The 18311-nt window shown below is 45.0% G+C and overlaps 1 protein-coding gene across 11 annotated transcripts in view; it reads left to right on the forward strand.

The window, feature by feature from the left end:
- The window catches only part of LOC110504796 (diacylglycerol kinase eta), a 110795-nt gene that overhangs the window by 66170 nt on the left and 26314 nt on the right, over positions 1–18311 (forward strand). For 6 of the 11 annotated variants that reach the window (XM_036975215.2, XM_090230399.1, XM_036975213.2 and 3 more), the window contains 12 exons: positions 1917–2079; positions 2373–2481; positions 5025–5246; positions 5485–5576; positions 10867–10966; positions 11051–11354; positions 11778–11909; positions 14323–14469; positions 15911–16028; positions 16183–16293; positions 16780–16876; positions 17020–17127. In XM_036975215.2, the coding sequence (XP_036831110.2) occupies positions 1917–2079; positions 2373–2481; positions 5025–5246; positions 5485–5576; positions 10867–10966; positions 11051–11354; positions 11778–11909; positions 14323–14469; positions 15911–16028; positions 16183–16293; positions 16780–16876; positions 17020–17127 (1703 nt within the window). The remainder of the gene's footprint in view (positions 1–1916; positions 2080–2372; positions 2482–5024; positions 5247–5484; positions 5577–10866; positions 10967–11050; positions 11355–11777; positions 11910–14322; positions 14470–15910; positions 16029–16182; positions 16294–16779; positions 16877–17019; positions 17128–18311) is intronic. The other 5 variants (XM_090230397.1, XM_090230403.1, XM_090230400.1 and 2 more) reach the window with 1 other exon arrangement.

An 18311-nucleotide genomic window follows, 5' to 3' on the forward strand; every position in this document is an offset into this window, starting at 1 on the left:
GTTTTACAATCCAACACCATCCAGACACCAGATTTCAGGATAGATGCATTACTTTACATGGCTTTATTACACAATCATGGTGTTTTGAGAGGAGTTTGAGCTAGGAAAACGGTACTCCTCCCTCTACTCCCCCCACTCTCTCTCGGTTCCCTCCCCTCTTTCTCTCCATATCTCCCCATGTCTCCCTCCCTTCTCTCCCCATGTCTCCCTCCCTTCTCTCCCCATGTCTCCCTCCCTTCTCTCCCCATGTCTCTCCCTCTCCATCTTTTCCTCTCCTCTGTCTTCTAAATATATTTATCTCACTCTCTTCCATTCTCTCAAGCTCCCCTGTCCATCCGCCCCTCCCCCTTCGTGCCAGGATTGCCCCTTCCCCAGTACAGGCTTGAGAGAGCTCTAATCTAATTGGCAGCTGGCGGACTGTGGCACGTGCTGGAACGTTGTGACTTTCATCTCCTCCTCCCTCTTTCCCATCTCTTTCCCCCTCCACTTCCCCCCTCTCCATCTCTCCCATCTCTGCTCCGCTGCTGACAAGATCAGAGAAAGAGAAGGTGAGAGAGCGAGAGAGAGAGAGAGAGACGGAGACAGAGAGATAGAGATAGAAGAGAAAAATACAGGGGGATAGAGAGAGAAGACAAAGGCAACGAGATGTGGAGGATGGAGAGGGGGATTAAAGGGAGGAGGGATAGAAAGAGGAGAGAGAGAGAGAAAGACAGGGGAGAGAGAGACAGAGAGACAGAGAGAGAGAGAGAGAGGGGATAGAGAGAGAAGAGAGAGGCAACGAGATGTGGAGGATGGAGAGGGGATTAAAGGGAGGAGGGATAGAGAGACAGAGAGAGAGAGAGAGAGAGAGAGATACAGAGAGAAGAGAGAGGCAACGAGATGTGGAGATGGAGGAGAAAATAATGACAGAAAAAAGAGGGAGCGGAGAGAAGAACGAGACAATGAGAGTGTGGAGGACAGGGCCCAAGGGGAATGTCACCATCCCTACCCTTCCCTGCACACACACACACACACACACACTCTCTCTCTCTCTCTCTCTCTCTCTCTCTCTCTCTCTCTCTCTCTCTCTCTCTCTCTCTCTCTCTCTCTCTCTCTCTCTCTCTCTCTCTCTCTCTCTCTCTCTCTCTCTCTCTCTCTCTCTCTCTCTCTCTCTCTCTCTCTCTCTCTCTCTCTCTCTCTCTCTCTCTCTCTCTCTCTCTCTCTCTCTCTCTCTCTCACATACACCCACACAAACGTAGAGCCTTCTCACACAGAGTGATGTTGACATAATGTACAAGCGTCTGAATGTGCTGTATGATGCATCCTATAAAGGCTTGTATTCTGCAGTGTGTTCCCGCTTAGAATGTGTGCTAATACTACACATGCCACATACATGTGCCCAACCTGACTCAGATTGACGATGCCTAAACACACACGTTGATGCTTTAATGATGTAGCAGTGTGTGGGCATTTTGATACATTACTTAACAGACACTCCCAGTACAGAAGCTAGCAGACAGCAGAATCTCTCTCTTCTTTTCACCTGTCCATCTTCTCACACCTCTTCCCATTAGTCACTTTGACAGGAATCAGAGTCTAGATACTGGCATTGTTAACACATCTTTTCTTCGGTTCGACAGTGATGGTGATGAACGAAGTGATACATGTGCTAGAGATGAGCAGTTCTACGTTTAACCGATTCTGATGACCTGTCTATTTCTATCTACAATAGTTCCAGTTATCAGATCATTTTGAACTATAATAGGGTTGCAATTTTAAAAAGAATAATTTGTACTATAATGGGCTAGTACTGTTAATAGTTGAGCACAGGTCCATCCATCCATCCATCCATCCATCCATTAATTCCTTCACTAATCGATCCATGAATTAATTAATTAATTAATGTAATAGCTGTTATTTTGTGTTTTTGTGTTCAGGCTTCTGGAAGGCCACCTGTCCCCCGTCCTGCGCCAGTCCTCTGCTGGTCTTTGTCAATTCCAAGAGCGGAGACAACCAAGGGGTTAAATTCCTCCGACGTTTCAAGCAGCTCCTCAACCCTGCTCAGGTGTTTGACCTGGTCAACGGAGGACCACATCTAGGGTGAGCCAACTTGGTTTGCTCCTGCTAATGGAGACCATGTGACATCGCTAGCTGGTTAGCTGTGCACTAGTAGCATTCATTGTGGTTGTGAATGAACCCTTTCTGAGACCAAGAAGTAGACAGTGTCTATGGCTCAAACCAGAACATGGTATTGGTAGTGCGGTTGATTAGAAGGCTGTTTGATGGGTGACTAGTGTTGAGTGCAGAGAGTCCCTGGTTGGTAACCTAATTGGGCCAGAACACAGATAGAAAGCTTTACTGCGACACTATGACCATTCCTCTGTGTGTTCCAGGCTGCGTCTCTTCCAGAAGTTCGATAACTTCCGGATCCTGGTGTGCGGAGGGGATGGGAGTGTAGGCTGGGTCCTCTCTGAGATAGACAAACTCAACCTCCACAAACAGGTGAGACACAACATACACACGTTGAGTATGTTTACAGATGTAGGATCTTAATTTGACCAGTATTGTCACAGCAAAAATAATTCTGCAGCAACAGGATTTGAACGTTTAGTCCATAATGTTGCTTGATCAGTGGTTATGGCTATTAGCTGGACAAAAGTCTATTATATGGTCTATATTAAAAGTGTAATATTAATATAATATAATCTTAATATAACCAACCGCGTGTTAGTATGAGTTTTCAGTGAATTTATGTAAATCACAAAGCTCAATTGCATTTCATGCAGTGCAGAACCTATATCTGTTAATGCACACTGATAATTCCTTATTAAAAGGATTACGGGCAGAAGGCCAAGTATTTTTTATTTTTTATTTATTTAACCAGGCAAGTCAGTTAAGAACAAATTCTGATTTTCAATGACGGCCTAGGAACAGTGGGTTAACTGTCTGTTCAGAGTATGGCATTAGTCATGTGGGTTAACTGCCTGTTCAGAGTATGGCATTAGTCATGTGGGTTAACTGTCTGTTCAGAGTATGGCATTAGTCATGTGGGTTAACTGCCTGTTCAGAGTATGGCATTAGTCATGTGGGTTAACTGTCTGTTCAGAGTATGGCATTAGTCATGTGGGTTAACTGCCTGTTCAGAGTATGGCATTAGTCATGTGGGTTAACTGTCTGTTCAGAGTATGGCATTAGTCATGTGGGTTAACTGCCTGTTCAGAGTATGGCATTAGTCATGTGGGTTAACTGTCTGTTCAGAGTATGGCATTAGTCATGTGGGTTAACTGCCTGTTCAGAGTATGGCATTAGTCATGTGGGTTAACTGTCTGTTCAGAGTATGGCATTAGTCATGTGGGTTAACTGTCTGTTCAGAGTATGGCATTAGTCATGTGGGTTAACTGCCTGTTCAGAGTATGGCATTAGTCATGTGGGTTAACTGTCTGTTCAGAGTATGGCATTAGTCATGTGGGTTAACTGCCTGTTCAGAGTATGGCATTAGTCATGTGGGTTAACTGTCTGTTCAGAGTATGGCATTAGTCATGTGGGTTAACTGCCTGTTCAGAGTATGGCATTAGTCATGTGGGTTAACCGTCTGTTCAGAGTATGGCATTAGTCATGTGGGTTAACTGTCTGTTCAGAGTATGGCATTAGTCATGTGGGTTAACTGTCTGTTCAGAGTATGGCATTAGTCATGTGGGTTAACTGTCTGTTCAGAGTATGGCATTAGTCATGTGGGTTAACTGTCTGTTCAGAGTATGGCATTAGTCATGTGGGTTAACTGCCTGTTCAGAGTATGACATTAGTCATGTGGGTTAACTGCCTGTTCAGAGTATGGCATTAGTCATGTGGGTTAACTGCCTGTTCAGAGTATGGCATTAGTCATGTGGGTTAACTGCCTGTTCAGAGTATGGCATTAGTCATGTGGGTTAACTGTCTGTTCAGAGTATGGCATTAGTCATGTGGGTTAAATGCCTGTTCAGAGTGTGGCATTAGTCATGTGGGTTAACTGCCTGTTCAGAGTATGGCATTAGTCATGTGGGTTAACTGCCTGTTCAGAGTATGGCATTAGTCATGTGGGTTAACTGTGTCATTGACTTGTTTATTGTGTTATTGGCTTGTTTATTGTTTACTCCATGTGTAACTCTGTGTTGTTGTCTGTGTCACACTGCTTTGCTTTATCTTGGCCAGGTCACAGTTGTAAATGAGAACTTGTCCTTAACTGGCCTACCTGGTTAAATAAAGATATATACTGTATATATATTTCATAATTCAAGCTGAAGGACATTCTTCAACCTCTGTTTCCTCAGAGGCATTATATCCCTTGTGGATATAGCGTTTAATGTTGGAGTCAAAGTAACCAACTTTAAAAATATATATTTGACCTTTATTTAACTAAATAAAGGTGAAATAAAAATGTAAACATTTAAAAAAATAAAAAAATACACAGACATTTTTTGACAATTTTATTTCACCATTATTTAACCAGGAATGCCAGTTGAGAATAAGTTCTCATTTATATATGCAACCTGGCCAAGATAAAGCAAACAGTGTGACAAAAACAACAACACAGAGTTACACATAAAACAAAGTACAGTCAATAACACAATAGAACAATCTTATGTACATTGTGTGCAAATGTAGAAGGCTTCTAAACACATAAATACATGTAAATACACACACACACACACACACACACACACACACACACATAAATACACACACACACACACACACACACACACACACACACACACACGTAAATACACGCACACATGTAAATACACACACACACACACATAAATGCACACACACACGTAAACACACACACACACACATAAATACACAGACGCACACAAATACACACACAAATACACACACACATACATAGACACACACACGTAAATACACACACAGTTATCCCCGCCCTTCTTGCCTCACACACACAGAGCCCCCCTCCCAGCTCCCCCACACACTTACACCCCCCCCCCCCCCCCCCCCTCTCTCTCTCTCTCTCTTTCCCCGTACCCCTCTCTGACTGTCTCCAGTGCCAGCTGGGAGTTCTCCCCCTGGGTACTGGGAATGACCTGGCGCGGGTGCTGGGCTGGGGCCCGTCGTGTGATGATGACACGCAGCTGCCCCAGATCCTGGAGAAACTGGAGCGGGCCAGCACCAAAATGTTGGACCGCTGGAGCATCATGACCTACGAAATTAAGATCCTTTCCAAACACAGCGGGCCTGTCACGCCCGACGACACTGACCATGACCAGGTACACGCTCATCTGAAACATTTTTGAGGATCGTGCGACATTTTGGCAACGAAGCCCTTTTTCTACTTACCCAAAGTCAGATGGGATATCATTTGTATGTCTCTGTGTGCAGTTTGAAGGAAGTTGAAGTTAGTGTCCACGTTGGGATTTTGGGGTGATTTATAATCTTAACAGTTTCCCTCTGACCATGCTTAGTTTTATGGTCATTATGACGTATCCCCTTCCTACGTGTCCTCAGTTCCAGATCTCAGCCTATGAAGACTCGGTAGCTGCCCATCTCACCAAGATCCTCAATGCTGACCAAAACTCTGTGGTCATCTCCTCTGCTAAGTGAGTCTCTCATCTCAACACTGCTAAATGGCTGCTAAATGGCTCTCTCTAGGGCATGCTGGAAGTGTTTTTGTTGTTGAGAGGCCGTATGAGGGGCTCTGTCTTGACCTATTTTCTTGATTATTTCCTTGGTCTTTTCTTTCCATTTCTATTTTCTATGGTGGAGAGTTAACACACCAGCGATACCCACTGGCTTTTTTTCAAAGATAGGGAGGAAGAGGACATAGTTTTAGTTTCCTAGGGTTTGAACAGTGTGGTGTATTCTATGGCTTCGCAGCCTAGCGAGGAGTAGACGCTGCCATTATGGATTCAGGTGTATTCCTGAGAATGGAGTTAAGGTCGAGGAGGTTCTGCTCGCGGTCACCGAACAGGTAGGAGTTGAATTTAAACATTCCGCATCCAGAATTAACAAAGCTGTGGTTGTGTTCATGAAAAGGGTCAATTTGGTGGGCAAGCTGATTGCTAGTGGGATATTTGTAAGGGATGTTTTGGTGTCGATTTCTCCTCTTTCGACTCATTCGACTAGAGTGTTAGTTGCGAATCTGCCTCAGTTTATTACGAATGATCAAATAAAAAAATAATTGAGTCGGTTTGGTAAGTTTGCAAGCGGTTTACATGTACTGTCGGCAGTTTTCAGGCAGATGCCGTTAACCTTTGCGTGTAGGGGGCAGTATTTTTGTTTTTGGCTAAAAAACGTACCCATTTGAAACTGACTATTTCTCGGCCCCAGAAACTAGAATATGCATATAATTCAGATTAGGATAGAAAACACTCTAACGTTTCCAAAACTGTCAAAATATTGTCTGTGAGTAAAACAGAACTGATATTGCAGGTGAAAACCTGAGGAAAATCCAATCAGGAAGTGCCTCTTATTTTGAAACCTCTCTGTTCCTATGCATTGCCTATCCTCCATTTAAAGGGATATCAACCAGATTATTTTTTCAATGGCTTCCTTAAATTGTCAATAGTCTTTCGACATAGTTTCATAGTTCCAACGGTCATCAAAGGTAAACAATTAATTTGATTGCTTTTCTGATTTTCGTGACCAAGTTACCTGATGCTAAGTGCACTAAATGTTTTGTCATGTGATCGATACATTTACACAAACGCTTGGATTGCTTTCGCTATAAAGCAGAATTTCAAAATCTGAGATGACAGGTGGATTTACAAAAGGCTAAGCTGTGTTTTGCAATATTGCACTTGTGATTTCATGAATATGAATATTTTTTAGTAACAGTATTTGACTGTGGCGCTATGCTATTCAGCGTTGCTGATGACAATTATCCCGCTTAAGGAATGGGTAGCGTCAAGAAGTTAAGCATGTTGTTTTGTTCCGGAGGCAAGTGTTCAAGTTTCTGACTAACATTGAGCAACTGTTACATGTGTATTTTAAAGTGAGGCATGGGTAGTGGCTCTACACTGGGTTTGCCAACACAGATAGTCTACGTTGCTTTGAGTGTAGGTATTTGAGGCATAATAGCTTTGCGTGCCCACAAAAAGGCCATAGACAAGGTGAGGGTACCAGGGCCGGTGGGGGAAATAGAGGTCAACGTGGAGGGGTCCATGAGATGCAAGCAGCCGAGGCTGGGCCAAGTCACGTTATGGATGGTGGTGTAGATGAGGCTGGGTCTAGTCATGTTATGGATGGTGGTGTAGATGAGGCTGGGCCTAGTCATGTTATGGATGGTGGTGTAGATGAGGCTGGGTATAGTCATGTTATGGATGGTGGTGTAGATGAGGCTGGGCCTAGTCACGTTATGGATGGTGGTGTAGATGAGGCTGGGTCTAGTCATGTTATGGATGGTGGTGTAGATGAGGCTGGGCCTAGTCATGTTATGGATGGTGGTGTAGATGAGGCTGGGTATAGTCACGTTATGGATGGTGGTGTAGATGAGGCTGTGTCTAGTCATGTTATGGATGGTGGTGTAGATGAGGCTGTGTCTAGTCAGGTTATGGATGGTGGTGTAGATGAGGCTGGGTATAGTCATGTTATGGATGGTGGTGTAGATGAGGCTGTGTCTAGTCATGTTATGGATGGTGGTGTAGATGAGGCTGGGCCTAGTCACGTTATGGATGGTGGTGTAGATGAGGCTGGGTATAGTCATGTTATGGATGGTGGTGTAGATGAGGCTGGGTCTAGTCATGTTATGGATGGTGGTGTAGATGAGGCTGGGTCTAGTCATGTTACAGATGGTGGTGTAGATGAGGCTGTGTCTAGTCAGGTTATGCTAGTGGATGAAGAGAGTTTATTGGGGAAGGGTAGGCGACCAGGGGCGGTGGAGGAGGGTGTCAAGCAGAAGATGAAAAAGGGGGAGAAGAGAAGCTGGTGTGGTCAAAGTGCCTGGTGCTTGGTGGAGGCCCCGACTAGAGAGAAAAGGCAGGTGGTCAGGATCGGAGATGGAGATGAGTAGGAGGAAGGTGAGTGTGAGGAAGAGGATGATGAAGAGGCTTTCTTTTCAGACTCCTCCTCAATTGGTCCAGAGCTGACAGCCAGTCAGGCAGAGATGACACGGTGATGGAACTGTCAAGGTTCCTGAATGAGACTAAGGGAAAAAGGTTAATCTTGAAGCTTTTTTCTGTGGCCCGGGAAAGTTTGTAAGATCAGTAGAACACGCTATGAAAAATGAGGGGCATGATAACCTCTCACCCAGGAAAAGTGTTAGTTGGTCACAACCGTGCGTAAGGGTCTACCTTCAGATTCTGTTTTTTTGTTGTCTTTTCTCACACTTCTTATGGCGACTCTCCAGGTAGGCTTGCTTAAAACCTCTCTGGGATATGTGTACCGTCCCACCTGGCCAAAAGCCAGTGAAAATGCAGAGCGCCAAATTAAATGATTACTACAAAAATCAAACGTTCATGAAATCACACATATAAGATACCAAATTAAAGCTACACTTATTGTGAATCCAGCCAACATGTCAGATTTAAAACAGGCTTTTCGCCTAGAGCAAACGATGCTATTATCTGAGGATAGCACCATAGTAAACAAAGAGAGAGCATTGAAGGGTAAGCATTGTCTACAGCTTTCTGATGGGCGGGTGACCTCTGTGGTGGGGGAGATGCAGGAGCAGACTGTGGAGTTTTATACTGAGTTGCATAGGGCAGAACTGTGTTATCCTGTGTGTGCTCAGGTTTTGTTTAAATAACTCCCTAAGCTCTCTCTTTCACAGAGGGATAAAATGGACATTCCTCCATTGTCCCATGAACTGGCAGAGCCCGTAACCCAGTGGAGATTTATAAACAATTCTGGGCAATAATTGGACTGGGATTCTTTTGCGTATTGCGTGAGTGCGTCAGGGTAGGAGAGTTGCCGATGAGTTGCCGATCTGGACTCTATAGTACACAAGAACCAGACATATTGTCCACTGAGATGCTCAATCGTGGACAACATGTTCTTAACCAGGAACATGCTGGAATTGTCGAAAGGTTCTAATGTGAACTTCAGACTGGTCTCTAGATCAAATGAAGGCTTTTTATAGAGTGGACCATGAGTATCTGTTTAATGTGATGTTTGGGAAAGGTTTTTGTTCTGTGTGAAGCTGTTGTATGCTGGAGCGTCATGTATGGTCAAGGTGGGAGGGGAGCTCAGTAGGCCAGTCTGGATGAGATGGGGCATTAGACAAGGATGACCTCTAGCGGGGCAGTTATATACACTAGCCATTGAGCCTTTTTTGGGGCTGCTACGCAGGAGACTGCAGGGAGTGTGCTGGAGTGGGGTTGTGAAGGGCCTAACATTTTGGGGGTGTACCTGGGCTCGAAGGGGTGGGTCAGGAAGAACTGGGAGGGGCTGTCACAAGCAGTGGTGTCATGACTGGCTCCTGTCCCAAGTGTCATATAGAGGGAGGGTGCTGATAATCAATAACATGGTCGGCGTCTTCCCTGTGGCATAAACTGGCTATCCTCAACACCTGCTCTCAGACCTGCAAAGCAAGCTAGTGGATTTTCTCTGGTCGGGCCATCACTGGCTGAGGGTGTCAGTGTTGTATATGTCCATTCACGAAGGAGGACAGGACCTGATGGAACTGGACACCAGCATGCGCGCTGCTGAGGAGAGCTGGCGGATTAGGGTTAGACCGGCGGCTGTTCCTCATGAAGCTGGAGAGGCTGAGTACAGCAGGTCTCTCTGATTTTTACTCTGCAGTGCTGAAGGCCTGGCAGCTGCTAAGGCCCACACGAGAAGGTGGTGTGGAGCCTGGGCTGTGGGTGTGGGAGGAGCCTATCTTCCACAACCCAGACATCCCTTTGAGATCGGCAGCGGGTTTACTAAGGCTGGGTGACCTGCGGCTGCAGGGGGAGGAGGGTGGAAAACCCTGGAAGTCCTGGCACAACAACAGGACTAACATCTCTTAGTCTGCTGGAGAGATTCCTGGGGGAGGTCCAGGAGGTACTGTCTGAACCAATAAGGGGGGTGTTTGAGGGGCCAAAGGGGGAGGGGCCACCAATGTTTCTGCCACTGTAGGTGACGGCAGAGGCTGGGGACTGGCAAGGTGGTCTGGAGGACTTGTTCGATTTTAACACTCCGACTCTGGGGGAGTTTGAGGGGGTGGGAGGTAAAGCCCTCTACAACCTCTGCATTTATAAGGTGAGGAACGTTAGAAGCCTAACAGGAGTGAAGGCAAATCAGTGGCCGGAGGTATGTGGAGCGGAGAGTATGGTGGGTTTTAGATGGAGGGGGCTCTACAGTTTCCCAGTACCAAAGAGGTCAGGGGACCTCCAGAGAGTTCTACATGGAGCCCTGGCCACTAATGGCTGGTTGGCACGGGTCGACCCGGGAGTTGGACAGGAGTGTCCTTTCTGTGTCATGAGTGAAACTGTGCATCGTGTGTTTTCTGTGTGCGCCCCGGTTAATGCCATTAATGTCTCTGTTGGAATGTCTGTGTGAAAGCTTGGTGGTGGAGTTTACTGTCAGGATGTTTATCATGGGGTACAGGTATTCCAATAAGGAAGAGGCCAAATGGGTGTTTTCTGTTTGCTCAGGCAAAGTTGGCTATTTGGCTAACAAGGAGGAACAGGGTCAAAGGTGGGGGGATAACAGACCCTTTACTATTATTTAATGGAATGGTCTCTGGGCGCCTTAGGGTTGAGTTTGAGTTCTATAGAATGATAAAGTGTGGAGATGTTTCAGGAGATATGGTATGGATATACGGTTGTAAAACTGGTGAGGATATGTTTTTTGTGATGTGTGGTGTTGTTTTGTATCGTGAGGTAGAGGGCAAGGAGAGTATGCAGTACAGAGTATGCTCTCTCTCCCTCACCTCTCTCTCTTTCTCTTTATTCTCTCCCCTTCTAGGATCCTGTGTGAGACAGTAAAGGACTTTGTTGCCAAAGTGGGGAAGTCCTATGAGAGAAGTACTGAGAATACAGAGGAGTGTGACACCATGTCTCTCAAAGTAAGTACACCACACACACACACACACACACACACACACACACACACACACACACTCTCTAAATTAACTCCTCTCCCCCACCAGTGTGCCATCCTGAATGAGAAGCTAGATTTGCTCCTTCAGACCCTCAACACAGAAACCCAGTCATTTCCCCCACCTCCTCGCCTTTCCACACCCCCCATCGTTGAGGAGGAGGAAGAAGAGGAGGAGATGAGCGAGGAGTCGTTGACCGAGCTGAAGGAGAAACTGGAAGCGGAGGAGAGTGAGAAGGGAGGAGAGAACGGAGGAGGTTCGCCACACAAGATGTTCAGAGCTAAAGAACAGTTGATGCTACGGGCAAACAGCCTGAAGAAGGCTGTGCGAGAGATTATGCAACAGGCAGAGAGAGGTACGTAGATATAGAACATAACAGATCATGGAACAGGCAGAGAGAGGTACATAGATATAGACCATAACAGATCATGCAACAGGCAGAGAGAGGTACGTAGAAATACATTATGACAAAACAGATCAGACATACACTAGAATAGAGCCTTTGGCGAGTCTTGCATGCCTGTTTCAGAGAGAATACAATTGGACTCCAGACAGTTCAACTACAAAATGACTTGGTAATCACTTTGTCACGTAATATGAAGATGTAATGTGCAATTTCAGACCCTTCTCTCCCCTCACCCTCTCCCCCTCCCTTTCTCTCTCCTTCTCACCCTCTCCCCCTCCTTCTCTCTCTCCTTCTCTCCCTCTTCCCCTTCTTCTCTCTTTTCTCCTCATCCTCTCTTCCTCCTCACTCTCCCTGCCCTCTCTCTCTCCCTAGTGGTGGATGAGCAGAATGCCAGCACGGAGGAGCAGGAGCTGCCGTCCACGTTTGAGTTCAGGAAGGAGGGAGAGGAGGACAACAGGGACAGTGAAAAGGACGAGGACACCAAAGAACTAGAGATCCTGCCACGTGAGTCACCTGCCTCTCTGTCTGTCTGTCTGTCTGTCTGTCTGTCTGTCTGTCTGTCTGTCTGTCTGTCTGTCTGTCTGTCTGTCTGTCTGTCTGTCTGTCTGTCTGTCTGTCTCCTTCTCTCTCTGTCTGTCTCTTGCTTCCATCTATCCAGTACTGTTAAGATCTAGAGGAGTGGCTACCCACTTGGCAAAACCTGATTGAATCAACATTAATTCTGCTTTCTTTCAACAAAAACATTCATTGTGATGACGTTGAATCAACATGGAAATCTGATTCGATTTGCAAAAAGTCATCAACGTGATTGAATTGCAATTTTTTTTCACCCAACTTTTAACGTAAATCCAATGACCTGGTGAAATGTTTTGTTGATTTCACATTAAATTGACATTAGTTCACAAGCAAAATTAAATCAAAACTAGATGTTGAATGACGTCTGTGCCCAGTGTGTAGGGAGTAGGAGCTAGAGAATAGGGGCTAGAGAATAGGGGCTAGGGTATAGGGGCTAGGATGTAGGGGTTAGGGAGTAGGTGCTAGGGAGTAGGGGCTAGGAGCCCATTTTGAATTCAGAAGAGTTAGTTGTATCCTACAGGAAAAAACATAGGATATTAATAACAACACCACCTAGTGGATCATCGACTAACTACACCCTGTCACAGGGAACATGTCCTCAACTAACTACACCCTGTCACAGGGAACATGTCCTCAACTAACTACACCCTGTCACAGGGAACATGTCCTCAACTAACTACACCCTGTCAGGGAACATGTCCTCAACTAACTACACCCTGTCACAGGGAACATGTCCTCAACTAACTACACCCTGTCACAAGGAACATGTCCTCAACTAACTACACCCTGTCACAGGGAACATGTCCTCAACTAACTACACCCTGTCACAGGGAACATGTCCTCAACTAACTACACCCTGTCACAGGGAACATGTCCTCAACTAACTACACCCTGTCACAGGGAACATGTCCTCAACTAACCACACCCTGTCAGGGAACGTGGGCTCTGTCTGACAAGCCCACACATGATGTTCCCTGCTGTAATTAAATTAAAGAATTAGAAATGGAAAACATGAACTTTATTTCTCCTGATTAAATTATACTGGGTTTAGTTTGTTATTAACAGTGCAGTCAGTGGATAGCTGGATTAGGTATTTCAAGAGTGGCCGAATATCTCTACCTGGTATTTACATAGCACAGTGTAGTATTTTCTCTGCTGCCAATGACTGGAAAGAACTGCAAAAATCCCTGAAATTGGAAACACTTATCTCCCTCACTAGCTTTAAGCACCAGCTGTCAGAGCAGCTCACAGATCACTGCACCTGTACATAGCCCATCTATAATTTAGTCCAAACAACTACCGCTTCCCCTACTATATTTATTTATTTATTTATTTTGCTCCTTTGCACCCCATTATTTCTATCTCTACATTGCACATTCTTCCACTGCAAATCTACCATTCCAGTGTTTTACTTGCTATATTGTATTTACTTTGCCACCATGGCCTTTTTTTTCCTCTTTTTTTTTGCCTTTACCTCCCTTATCTCACCTCACTTGCTCTGTATGTTTGTTTTACTCCATGTGTAACTCTGTTGTTGTATGTGTCGAACTGCTTTGCTTTATCTTGTCCAGGTCGCAATTGTAAATGAGAACTTGTTCTCAACTAGCCTACCTGGTTAAATAAAGGTGAAAATTGCATAGCACTTTGTCGTATTTACAAAGCACAGTGTAGTATTTAAATAGCACTGTGTAGTATTTACATAGCACAGTGTAGTATTTAAATAGCACTGTGTAGTATTTACATAGCACAGTGTAGTATTTACATAGCACAGTGTAGTATTTAAATAGCACTGTGTAGTATTTACATAGCACAGTGTAGTATTTACATAGCACAGTGTAGTATTTACAGAGCACAGTGTAGTATTTACAGAGCACAGTGTAGTATTTACATAGCACAGTGTAGTATTTAAATAGCACAGTGTAGTATTTACAGAGCACAGTGTACTATTTACAGAGCACAGTGTAGTATTTACAAACACAGTGTGTGTTTGTCCCTAAGTGTGTGTGTCCGTGTCCTGTATGATGTGTCGTTGTCTGTGGGACAGGGGCTCTTCCTGTTCACAAGGAATCTTCTTCCTGCCTCAGAGCAGTAGGAATTGTATACTCTCTGATGTAATCCCCTTGTTCTATCGACTCTCCCCTAGATCTTTAGTACATACTAGAATAGATAGTGCTCTTTAGTACATACTAGAATAGATAGTGTATGTCTATGTACTAACACTCTCTCTCTCTCTCTCTCTCTCTCTCTCTCTCTCTCTCTCTCCCTCTCTCTCTGTCTCTGTCTCTGTCTCTGTCTCTGTCTCTGTCTCTGTCTCTTGCTCTGTCTCTCTCTCTCTCTCTAGTGGCTAAGAGTCCTTGTTCCCCTACTGAAAGGTGTGTGAGTCGCAGCAGCCAATCATGTGGCTCTTTCTCCATCACACCCTTCACCACCAGCAAGGAGAACCTGCCTGTACTCAACACACGTATCATCTGCCCTGGTACATCCTACGGTATATGCACACATGGGCGCCATACACACATACATGCACATTTCACATACACACATTCACACTTCATCTTCTATGGTTCGGGCTCACGCGTATGCACACACACATCTGCCCTTGTACATGTACACACACACACACACACACACACACACACACACACACACACACACACACACACACACACACAGATTGTCATATCCTCATAACGATTAGCAATGCTAACAAATACGTTCTACATGTAAAATCCCATAGAGAATTCCAACTAAATGCAAACGAGCGCATTGCAAACATTTTATACATATTTTAGTCTCTGACCTAAAGTATTTACAGGACTGACATCCCAGCTCATAAATTTATACAAGTAACTCAAAAATGCTTCTTACAAAAAAAATATTAGGCAGCAAGCTTGATCTAGGAGGGGATTCTCTGCTGTTCCCAAGCGAAGCTGGATTTAGATAGCTAGCTACTAAATGAGCAAACCAAAATGCACAACTGCAGAGCACTTAGCACACTTTAGACAGTAGAAATGGCCATTTCCTGATTGCTAAAATTCAAATAATTTGCCTAATTTCTGTTTATGTAACAAAACAAGCAATGTGTAGTGTAGAGAATCATTGTACCATCTAAAATCACTGTGAAATATATTTTCAACAACCCAAAATATTGTAGCTGTTTGAAGCTGGGGTGCAATACCGAGGGTCAAAGACGCCAAAAACGAAACTTAAGAACGGGTAGCATAGAAATAGCGCGCATAGAACATATCTACCGCTTCTTAGACTTGCTTTCAATGAGAATGACAGATCTATAACTCACTTTTCTAAGTGAATTTGGTCGGGGTCACCCAAAAAGTTACATATTGCAGCTTTAACTTAATAGTTTAAGAGATATCTAGCTGGCAAACAATTCATTGTGAATTCCATACTGTAATTAGTTCACCTGGCGCATGCTGTACAACGGTGAGTGACTCACAAGGCTTCGGTCTCTCGTTGTTGTGTGCTTGCAAACAAACACCCTGTGACTGAGGACTACTGGTAAGCTTCATAATAGAAAATAATGTGAAATGAGGAATGCAATCTTCTTTATCGCCTAACGTATTGCACACAATTTGACTGCAGGTATTTTTTTTTTTAAAGTAGTTACAAATATTCAAATAAAAATCTAACATTTCAAAGAAATAGTTTCAACGGTATTGATGGTTTTGAAAAACCATCCCGTGGCTATTTTCAAAAGCCCCAGTTTACGGTATACTGCCCAAGCCTAAAACATACGCACACACGCGCACACACACACACACGCGCACGCACACGCACACACACACACACACACACACACACACACACACACACACACACACACACACACACACACACACATTGTTTGCCCTGAGACATGTAGACATACCACACACAGCAGTTTTTAAGAACACCACTGTTTCTCTGTACAGGTTTGCGTGCTGGTCTGGCAGCCTCTATAGCTGGTAGCTCCATCATCAGTAAGATGCTGCTGGCTAATATCGACCCATTTGGAGCTACGCCCTTTCTGGACTCTGACCTGGACTCACTGTAAGACCCTCTGACCTCTCAGCTCTGACCTTTAGGCTACCATATTCAGAAAGTTTCAGACTGGACCCTTTTTGGTGACCAGATCAAAACATATATTTTTTTAAAGGTTTGTGTAGTTTTGTGAACTTCTCTGTGTCTTTCTATCTCCCCACAGAGAGGGCTTTAGTGAGAAGTGTGTCATGAACAACTACTTTGGCGTTGGGCTGGATGCTAAGATCACACTGGAGTTCAACAACAAGAGGGAGGAACACCCAGAGAAGTGCAGGTGAGCTCTAGGTTTATCTCTCCTCTCCTCCCTCATCCCTCTCCACTGGTCTCTCATCCCTCTCCACTGGTCTCTCATCCCTCTCTCTCCTCTATTCTCTCACCCTTTTCTCACTATACTCCTTTCTCTTCCTCACTACCCCCCCCCCCTCTCTCCTCTATTCTCTCACCCTTTTCTCACTACGCTCCTTTCTCTTCCTCACTACCCCCCCCCCTCTCTCCTCTATTCTCTCACCCTTTTCTCACTACGCTCCTTTCTCTTCCTCACTACCCCCCCCCCCTCTCTCCTCTATTCTCTCACCCTTTTCTCACTACGCTCCTTTCTCTTCCTCACTACCCCCCCCCCTCTCCTCTATTCTCTCACCCTTTTCTCACTACGCTCCTTTCTCTTCCTCACTACCCCCCCCCTCTCTCCTCTATTCTCTCACCCTTTTCTCACTACGCTCCTTTCTCTTCCTCACTACACCCCCCCCCCCCCCTTCTCTAGGAGTCGTACTAAGAACAGGGTATGGTATGGGGTTCTGGGCACCAAGGAACTCCTCCAGAGAACCTACAAGAACCTAGAACAGAAGGTTCAACTGGAGGTGAGAGACAAAACCACAGAACTAGAATTACTAGAAGGGACATTCCCGTGAAAAATCTATGTTTTGTGGTGGATAGAATGGCGGACATATTGGAATAGAGCCTAACTGTAACTGTGTGTGTGTGTGTGTGTGTGTCCGTCCAGTGTGACGGTCAGTACATCCCCCTGCCCAGCCTTCAGGGCATTGCGGTGCTGAACATCCCCAGCTATGCAGGTGGAACCAACTTCTGGGGAGGAACCAAGGAGGACGACGTGAGTGCTGTTCTACCAAAATTGTGTGTGTGTGACTCTGGTTGGTACTTTGTGGCTGCTGGCTCAGTGTTGTAGGAGAACAGGCAAACATAACGATACCACCTCTGGTTGGTACTTTGTGACAGGGGGACACTATTTGGCATGACAGGCCCCTAGTTCCGTAAGGTTACCTCTGTGTGTGCGACGTGGTGTTGTAATTCAAGGCCAGTGAGGTTGGGGCTCCCGAGTGGCGCAGCGGTCTAAGGCACTGCATCTCAGTGCTTGAGGCATCACTACAGACACCCTGGTTCAATTCCAGCCTGTATCACATCCGGCCATGATTGGGAGTCCCATAGGGCAGCAAACAATTGGGCTAGCATCGCAGGGGGAGGCCGTCATTGAAAATAAGAATTTGTTCTAAACTGACTTGCCTAGTTAAATAAAGGTTAAATAAAAGGTTACCTCTGACGTGGTGTTGTAACAGCTGTGCTGGGACAGAGCCAGCTGCTGGGAGGACTTCCAGTGGAACTGATCCAACACACACATCATCCTCAGCATTTACTCTCTGCACACACACCACAGGTGCACACACACACACTTGCAGTAAATCCACATGCACAAACATATTTCTTAAACTGTGTTCAAACTATAAACCATCTTCAGACGTCTATTTTGGCCCCAATGAAAATAAACCTGTTGAATTGATATCAGTGAGTACGTTTACATGAACACTAATCATTTGATATTAAACTGATTACGGGAGAAGGCCGAGTATTTTTCATTTATTTTTGTATTTAATTTTCAATGACGGCCTAGGAACCGTGGGTTAACTGTCTGTTCAGAGTATGACATTAGTCATGTGGGTTAACTGTCTGTTCAGAGTATGGCATTAGTCATGTGGGTTAACTGTCTGTTCAGAGTATGGCATTAGTCATGTGGGTTAACTGTCTGTTCAGAGTATGGCATTAGTCATGTGGGTTAACTGTCTGTTCAGAGTATGGCATTAGTCATGTGGGTTAACTGTCTGTTCAGAGTATGACATTAGTCATGTGGGTTAACTGTCTGTTCAGAGTATGGCATTAGTCATGTGGGTTAACTGTCTGTTCAGAGTATGGCATTAGTCATGTGGGTTAACTGTCTGTTCAGAGTATGGCATTAGTCATGTGGGTTAACTGTCTGTTCAGAGTATGGCATTAGTCATGTGG

This window comes from Oncorhynchus mykiss, chromosome 3 (assembly GCF_057628025.1).
Source record: "Oncorhynchus mykiss isolate SJ-2025 chromosome 3, ASM5762802v1, whole genome shotgun sequence".
Taxonomy (NCBI): Eukaryota; Metazoa; Chordata; class Actinopteri; order Salmoniformes; family Salmonidae; genus Oncorhynchus; species Oncorhynchus mykiss.